General features: G+C 39.8%; 1 protein-coding gene across 1 annotated transcript; it reads right to left on the reverse strand.

The window, feature by feature from the left end:
• Positions 1-360: 360 nt before the first annotated feature.
• Positions 361-1,038, reverse strand: LOC100550942 (claudin-8-like). Its single transcript, XM_085216852.1, has one exon. The coding sequence runs from the start codon at positions 1,027-1,029 to the stop codon at positions 361-363; it is 669 nt and encodes a 222-aa protein (XP_085072978.1). The 5' UTR covers positions 1,030-1,038.
• Positions 1,039-9,165: the final 8,127 nt, after the last annotated feature.

Below are 9,165 nucleotides of genomic sequence, written 5' to 3' on the forward strand. Positions count from 1 at the left end.
ACGAAGACTTTACCTTAGAGTAAAATGCACTGCCCCTTTTGCCTGTCATGGTCTTAGGGGTGGGCAATGGTACTATTGTACAGTAGCTGCCTTCCTTCCAGCTCAACTGTACTGTTAGTCTTCTACAGGGATTTCCTGATAGCTGTTGTTTCTTTCCATGCCAGTGAGATTTTTCTTTTGAGGTCTAACATTCCCATGTAATAACATTTCCTACAAGCATGTTAGAGAGCAAAGAAGTGTGTCAGTAGTAAACAGCAAATGAAAAAAAATTGTTCATCTATTACAGACTCACAGTTTAATCAGGCACTGGAGTCAGTCAGAACATATCAACACACTAAGTTGAAAGATTCCATGTAGCCACTACACGTACGCCTGCATGCTTAGCAGTGTCCCTCCTGCCATGTTAGGTTTGTGCAATCTGTGATGAGGAAGTGAAGGATACCTAGATTTTGGGGTTGTTCCAGCCCAGCACCAGAAGATACAGTACACTACTCCCGCAATGACAAGAAATGCAGCGCTCACCCAGCCCACATAGAGAGCAGCTCCTAGTTCTCGTTTCAGTGGCGTAGGGACTTTTGCATCGTAGAAGTCATGAATGATGCTGCCACCAGTCCAGGACACGGGGATCAGAACAAGGACGCCTGTCACAAGAAAGGCAACTCCAGCTGCTAACATGAAGATACTGATGCCCTGGGGATCCTCCTTGGTCCAGTGAGTGTACTTCACGCCAACAATGGCCATCAAAAAGGCAATGATTGACAGGAGCACTGCAATGCACATGAGGGCTCTGAACGCTTCTAAGGGTGGGGGAAGAGCCAGGATAGAGTCGTAGAACTTACACTGTAGCCTGATGCCCATCTGGCTGATGCAGTCCATCCACAGTCCTTCCCAGATAGTCTCAAACACCACGATGTTACTGTCAATGTGGGCGGAAACTCTCCATTGTGGCATAGCTGTAGCTGCCAAAGTCCCGACCATGCCCACACCTCCAAATATTAAACCAATGATCTGTAATGCACAGCAAGCCATGCTTCTTCTGAAAAAGGCACCTCAAGCAAAGGGGCCTAGCAAGTCTTCCAAAATCACTCTTTCACTGAAGAAATATGAAGCATGGGAGAGAATATTTTATCCTGTTGTTTCCTCATACGGTAAGATGCTGATTTTTTTCTGATGCTGCTCTCTCCAGTAGGAGGTTCAAACAGGTGGAAATCTATTTCTGACTGGCTAAAAGAACCTGCTATTTATTTGCTTTGAAATCCCCTTTGACTAAAACGCCTACCTATCAAGCCTAACGAGTTTCCAGCCAATGGAACAATAGGGAGGGGTTGATTTTACTGCTGCTTATGCGTATTGTGTCAGTAGTAATTTTATAATTAAGTGCCAGGGATTCACTTAAAAGCACCCCATTGCAGGGCTAATAATTTCTTAACTGCAAGATTGCAGCTATGTTGAAATTCAGCGCAGAAAGTTTGAACTTGCCTCTTCAAATGTTATGTAAAATAGATCATTACAGTTGTTCTTATGACAAAAGTTTAAGTTGAAGTGGGGCTTACTTTCTAAGTACTACAGCCCTGGGAAAACGCCTGCTGTTTTTTTTTGTTGTTGTTGTTGTTGTTTTAATCTATCTGGGAGTTACTTGGTATAGCTCTTTAATGCAGATTCCTTATTTTGATCAAACACAAAAGTATAATCACAATATTAGGCAGGTACAGGAAAGTCAAGTAATCCAATCAGCATCAAAGTTTTACTCTACCAGCTGCATAATTCATACAAGTATGACAAAATACCTGGCAGAGTTTCACAGCTTATTCTTTTGAATCCAGGAGAAAGGGTCACTATTAGGAAATAAACCTCTATCAGGATAACTCCACATTAGGATAGCATTAGGATGGGGTTGTTACTATTTTCTATTCTAGTAGTCTTCTCCAAGTAACAGCTGTACAATTCAAAAAGGATGAACTTTTCTTTCAGCATAAAATGCACCTTGAAAGAAGTCAGTGATCCCTCCCACAAAGCATTTATCTCAGCTTGCACAGATAGATACAAGCCTGGACAAAAATATGTGCTGTAGACTAATTTGCCTTGGGCAAATTAGAAATAACTTCTCCATCATGTTTTTTTTTTTACTTTCTTCTCCCTACCTTGAGATAATATTATATGATGACATCTCCTGGGTGTTGTTAAAATAGAGGTATTTCTGATTACCCCAGCTCTTTGAACCAATGGGCCTGGTTAAAAAATACTTCAGCTAAAGACAATGAAGGCCTCTAAAAGTGCTGTCCAAGAAAGGCAGAGTTTTAGATTGCTTGCATGTTTTTGTGTTATGAGCTGTGTGTGTTCAGAAATATCAAACATTGCTCTTGATGGTATTAATTTAGTTACAGCCTTAGGTGTCCACAGAATAAATTCAAAGCAAAGGGAGAAGTGAATCTAAACCATTCACATCCCAAACATCCCTTTTTTCCTTCAATAACTAACTGTAAAGAAGGACTGTCAGGTAGCACAAGTTGTATAATATAATATTACAAGTCCATGTGAAAATACTCCCAAGATCTCTGAGTAATTCATTTTTATCTTCAAGTTTGCCACAGGGAATTTGGGAGAAAAAAATGTCCGCAGCTAAGATGTCAAAAGTAACCTTTAGAAATCAAATATGTTCTTGAATTTGTTTTTATAGAGATAAATATTGCATTGCTTTTCTGAATCTTGTGTTGAAGAAAAGGTAAGGGATTTTGCTTGACACTGAGATTAAACCCAAAGTCATAGGTACATACATATCTAAAAGAAGCTCCTCTATCTGGCAAGAGAATACTTACTTAGAAGCAAGCTGATTGAATACAAGACCTGTGCTATATAATTTGAGTCCAATTTCCTTTCAGCATGTAGAGTATTTTAACCTCTAAATTATCAAGACTATATTTTGTCTTGTTATTTTAATGTCAAAAAAGAAAAAGATCTTATGGAAAAAACTCTTGCAAGCAGCTTTTTTTTTTTTTTTTTTTTTTTTAAGAAAAACCCTTCTTATAGCATTTTCAAGTAACCAGTTCTTGAAGGGATATAAAACTGAATAACTGACTTTGCCTAATGCCCTGAAGCTGGTTATCTGACTGCCTTATCTAGCAGGATTTCTCTGAAATCTTTTTTTCCTTATGTGACTCTGGGAAGGTCAGCCATTGAGGTCATGCATAAAATTACACTTTGAGACAGTCAGAGTATGGTTTGTATGGAAAATAAATCATAGAATTGTAGAAGCACAGGATGGCTTGGGTTGGAAGGCACATCAAAGACCATATAGTTCCTACTTCCTCACTCTCAAAAATACTATAAAAATGCATAACATGTTGACTATGTGGCAGTATATCCAGGGAGTGCTAAACTGTTGAGTGGCTTTTTTGATGTCTAATTGGAAGTAGTACCTATGGTGAGTGACATCTGGATGTAGGTATCAGGAACACCCAGGCTACTGTGATGCATGTACTGCCAGAATGGTTCTTGTTATTGAAACCTGAGGGGAAGGAAGCAGGAAAGGAAAACTAATAATTGGTGGTTTTGAAATCTGAAGACAAATCAGAAATAAAAAATGAGTCTTGAGAGACAGGCTGAAAAAGAAATCCAAAGAATAATAACGCTATATTGGAAATTCATAAGTACTGAGAAAACCACTCAGCCTTTTAAAAGACAAGGAGTGCCTGGATTTGCTGATCACTAGAATATTTGTACATGTTTGATTAGCCTGGAGGGAGCTCTTACTTGCATACCATAGGGAACTGTACCGCTACTTAGAGACTCATCCTACCTCTAAGAAAGAAACTCTTACTTGACTGAGTCACTTCAAATTCACACTAAACAGCAGATATCTCTTGAAGTAGAAGTTAAATATGTGCATATATGGTGGGTATGGCAGATACAGTGGCACTAGTGTCAAATGAGGAGAAACAAAAGGAAAATCCCATTTCCACCTGTCTAGACTCTCCATTCTCTGTGCATCATTTGTGTATTTCTTCTATGTATCATTCTTCTGTTATGCTGTTGACATTCTTACTTGCCTCAAGATGAGAACACCAGTTCTTATGCAAACGTGTATATCCCAAGATTTGCCTTCAAAGTAGAAAATAGACAATGGAGGAAGCATGTAGGCTTTACATTTAATCTTCCCCTGGATCTTTGTTCAGATTTACATCTTCTCCTCCCTTTAAATCAGGAAGTTCATTTGAATCATTTCCTGGGGGAGTACCTTCCATTCCTCCCAGGCTTTTACAATGCTGATGCCACCTGAAATGGAGGAAGTAGAGCATTTCCAGTCCAGAAGATTAACAGAACCTGTCAATGATCCCCAGTGCTTAATTAATTGTAGGCATCAATAATGTAAGCATTTCATTGCCTCCCAGAAACGTTTTCTTCCTCTCTGTAGTTCTTCTATGTACATTGAATCTTACAGTCCTGATACATGCACAAACAACTCTGTACAGTGCATATAAATATGTTATCCTTATTTACAGGTGCAACTATAATGTACATAGTTCATCAAGAGTTCAGGTCAAGAATAGATAGGTTGGTTATGCTACAAGCTGATGAACTTAATTCAAAGTTCAGCAACATTTCTGAAACAGTATAATAGATATATTTATCTAAAGCATACTTTAGCAATTACTGGCAGTTATAGATAAGGCCACACTGATCTCACTCATGCCGTACAAGAAAAATCTCCATTGAGTGTACAACAAATAGGTAGAACATCTGTTTTGGAATCATGATGGAATCACACTTAAGGTACTGGTTCCATTACTTTCTATGGTGTTTTGATTCACTACTGTATTTTAAGACTACTGCTGAAGTAATGGTTGCCTTGTTTCAGTTTTAATGTAATGGACTTAAGGCAGTAGAACCCTTCCAATAAGTGCTCACTTTAATAATGCTGCCTGCACAAACATTAAAAGCTGAAGGCTCATCTTGTTCCCGCTCTCATCAAGAGTGGCACATTTTGCAGTGAGAGAAGCCTCTGATCGGTGTAGCTTGGGGAGGGATTTCCTCCAGACACATGACCAGCTCTGTACTTGGAATGCCAACCTCTAACTCTAGCTTTGAGGCACCCCGTGACTGACAGCTGAATTGAAAAAAAAAAAACCTGTTTGTTTTTGCTCATCTTCCTCAGCACGCCTGAAATTCACAGCCTGGCAGAACTGCCAAAGTCTTACTGATATTCTGTGTCTGAAGAAGCCTGACTCCTGGACACTGAATGAACTTGAGTTCTGTATAATAAAACCCTTCAGTAATAAAATATTAAATACTCCTTTGAGTATTTAATCCATCCAAACTGCTCCAGGCTTTACAAGGTATTTGTCACCTCAATGGTTATGTGCAGGTACCAGCCATCCTGAGAGAAATAGAACATGCCAGAAAATATGCAATCATTCTGTGCTGCTTAATGACAGGACCTCAAAGCTATCCTCTAGAAAATATCTGGGGGGCATTTTATTGCTTAGTTGACATCAGACTGTTGGAAATATAACAGTGGCAAATTCTCAAGGTAGTATTGATTGTTTTCATAAGGGTTAGCAGCAGGGTGTACAGTTAGGCTATTACTTGATGCAGCACAGGGGACCTCCTTTATTTAAATGATTTACTCCAGTGGAATAAAAGAGAAGGATAAGTTATATTACGGCAGTGATGGCCTAAAGATAGATGAGAGGCAAGACTTGCAGAAAGAGGTAGTAGCTTTTAGGAGACTGCCTGATACAGTTACAAACAAGATCACATTTAGAATCCCGAGAAAGTTTGCTTTTGGAGCACTGCACGATACATTTTTGACCAGGGCTTCCAATAACTAAGTGATGCAGCAAAGTAAACAAGTCTCAAACTTTTAAGAATAGGACTTTTTGTTCCATATTGCTCAATTATAGTTTGGGCTTCTCCCTCTCAAAAACTCTACCTCTGGAAAGAAAATACACACATTTTTAATTGCCTTGCAAATCAAGCCCTAGTATGACAAGTTCCACTGCTTCTAGCCCCAACCTTGTGCCCAGTGATAGCACCTGACTTGGCATCTCAGCCCACGGCATCACCATCCTACACTTCTACTCTCTCTTCTTTCTCTCTCTCTCCAAATCCAGAGCCCTTTATCAGACATTGGTGATGTTCCCATTACTCCTCCCTCATGAGTCTTCCCAGGGAATTCACCTCTTCTCCAGAAAGTCCTGGTTGACTTTCCATAATTGGCAAGATGAGTGCCCCCTGGGAAGGAGCGGCACAGCTCTGCCTGTTGGTCTACATAGGTAACACAGCTCACGTTCCAGTTTAGCTCAGTTCCCCATCAAACAGAGGGAATGCAGAGCAGAAGTGAAGATCTGCCTAGCCAACCAGTTGCTCCAGCACTCACTATTCCTGGAAGCCATAAATCACTTCGAATTTGTAGTGGCACAGAAACCAAAGCAGAAGTATTTTGCAGGAAGTGATTGATTTTTGTCACATGATCTCAGAACATCCTCTCCACTACTGTGAACCATTGCAGCCCCAAGGATGCACCCCTACCACTATAATTTTGCACACTTATTCATCTCCATGGGGCTGAAGCGTCTCTGTACAGTGACAGCTCAGTGCCTGCAAGGGGGACAAAATGAAGGGGAGGGAAGGGGAGGAGAGGGAAGCTCACATTTTGAGGCAGAAAATTATATGTGAAAGATGATTAAGAGTAAAAGATCTGTATCCAGGCACAAGACCGTTGTCAGTGAGGTGAAAAATACCTGGAGCACTGCAGCCTTACGACTCATCTGTTCCAGATCAGATTCTTCTTTATTAATCAGAATGAACAGCCTAAGGACGTGAATGTGGATGAGGCTTCAAAATTCCTTTGGAAGTGTCTGGAATGTGGATCCCATGGGAAAGAAAAAGACACGTTTGTAGAATGTAGGTCCATCCTCAACTGGATGAATTACTTCACAGAGAAGGTATTTGGTAGAACAGGAGAAAAGTTAACCAGCAAACAAAATATATCAAAGAGGTCAGAAATTTTAAGGGGAAAATGAAACTCAACTCAAAAAATCAATCCAGGTAAGGCTTTACAAAAAGTAAAAGGAAAAGGTGCTATGGGCATACAAGCTGAACAGCAAAATAAGAGACACGGTAGGGTGTATGAGTCTAAGAAAGGTATTTAGATTCTCTTTGTATTTAGGTTGCAATAAGGACATAGAATGAGAACATAACAGAACTGCTGTACTGTATCCAACGTAGGCAAAACACTTCAAATCTTTATGAGCATAAACTGAAGAAAGACAATGATTTCCACTGAAGGAAATTCAACGTGTGCAGTTCCAAATATGATAGCTAGGACTGTCAGCGTATGTGTCAAATCAGGAGTGATATTGTGTTTGGAGAACAGTGAAATAAATGGAATGAGTGGGGAGGTGGAAAACCCTGCGCACAACTAGATATCCATTAGCCAAAATGTAATTGCATGATATGATTTAAAATCCATTAAGAAAAAAAAAAAAAGAATCTGGAAATAAATAGGAAATTAAATAAAATACAGGACAGACTTAGTAAAAATAGATTCATTTTTGTTTGATAACATTTTCTATGAAATAGAAGTTGAGAAAATCTAATCCAGTTGGATCTTATTAAAGCATCTAACACAGTGGTGGGAAATTAACAGAGATGCTGAAGGATCGGAGAAGAGTAAAATGAATGCAATATGTATAGAGAAGCTGCCAGTGAGTAAAACAACAAAAGGATATGTTGGAAGAACTGCCGCATTTCTATTTCTGAATGCTGCCTTCTGTTACTGGTGGAGCCAAGGATTTCTCTCGGGTGTCATCTTATTACCCTCAGGTATCTGGCAATAAAAGAGGAACTGCAGTAGGAAATTTGCATTCAACTCTGAGTTGGTCAATGTACTGTCAATAATTAAGTCCCTCATCACAGGGAAGCTCGTGATCTCAAGGCCTGAAATAACAGAATTGAAATGCATTTAATATATTCAAATACACTATTTGCTTTTTTGGTGTCAACAATCTACTTATGACAACCTGCAATAATTGCATTCACTGAGTTCAACAGTGACAAGGTTTCCTCTGGGACACTTTGTCCAGTTTTGGCCATCAAACTTACAGAAAGAGGTGAGGCAGCCAAAACTAAGCAGATAAACAAGAATGAGGAGAGATTTAACGTATGTGCCAGTGAAGAAAAAGTTAGAGATTATTAAGTCAAGCAAGAGAAGTTCAAGAGGTCAGACGTAACAGTCCTGAAAGATGGAGCAGTCTGCCTACTTTAGAGGAAAGCAGTAGTCTGTTTTCATTGCCTTCTGCTGGTGGGATAGGAAATAATGGAGCAGCTCTAGCTTTCAATGGGAAGATTTTATTTAAGTTTCATGAAAAAAATTTTTAATGAAAATGATAACCAATAGATTGCTAAAGACTTGGCAGTATAGCCATCTCTAGACATTTTTATTGCATAAACACATTTGGTAATACTTCTGGCACAGCTATTTACTGAGAAAAGCAATGGGCTGGTTTATGGCTCTCTCCTGCTTCACCTATGTATGGGACTCTTCTCACTAATGAAAGGAACTAATGGTGCTAATGGGACTCTCAGTTGTACCCAGGTAAAGTAGTTGTTAGTAAGCCTTCTCGTTTTTCAAGCAACAAATATTTAGGACTGCCACAGAGTAATGGGCAGAAACTGAAACACAGGAAGTTCCATACAAACACAAGAAAGAGCTTATTTACTTTGATAGTGATGGAGCACTGGAACAGGCTTCCCAGAGTGGTGGTGGGGTCTCCTTCTCTGGAGATATTCAAGTCTTTCCTGGATACTTTCCTGTGTGACCTGCTGTAGGGAATTGTTTTAGCATGGGGGTTGATCTCCAGAGGTCCCTTCCAACCCATACAATTCTGTCATTCTGTGATTCTGTGAAGACTTATCAGAAAGACGTTGTGATCACCAGCTCCCAGGGCAGTGGGATAAGTGGGGAAGCAGCATGGTGTGCTAGGCAGTTGGCTAGTTTCACCAGGTGAAAGCTTCATGATGGAGACACTGGGAAAACCCAAGATCTGTAAACATCCAGACTGCAAAAGGGAGGAGAAATTGATTGAGGTATTCAGTTTAGGTTCTCAATTCTGCTCTGCAATGTAATACTGTGGTAGTGGTAGATATGCCTCTGTCAGGACTGCA

Source organism: Meleagris gallopavo, chromosome 1 (assembly GCF_905368555.1).
Source record: "Meleagris gallopavo chromosome 1, MGAL_WU_HG_1.1, whole genome shotgun sequence".
NCBI lineage: Eukaryota > Metazoa > Chordata > Aves > Galliformes > Phasianidae > Meleagris > Meleagris gallopavo.

Excerpts from the sequence above, each read along its gene's own strand:
- LOC100550942 (XM_085216852.1), bottom strand. The coding sequence starts at position 1,029 with ATGGCTTGCTGTGCATTACAGATCATTGGTTTAATATTTGGAGGTGTG.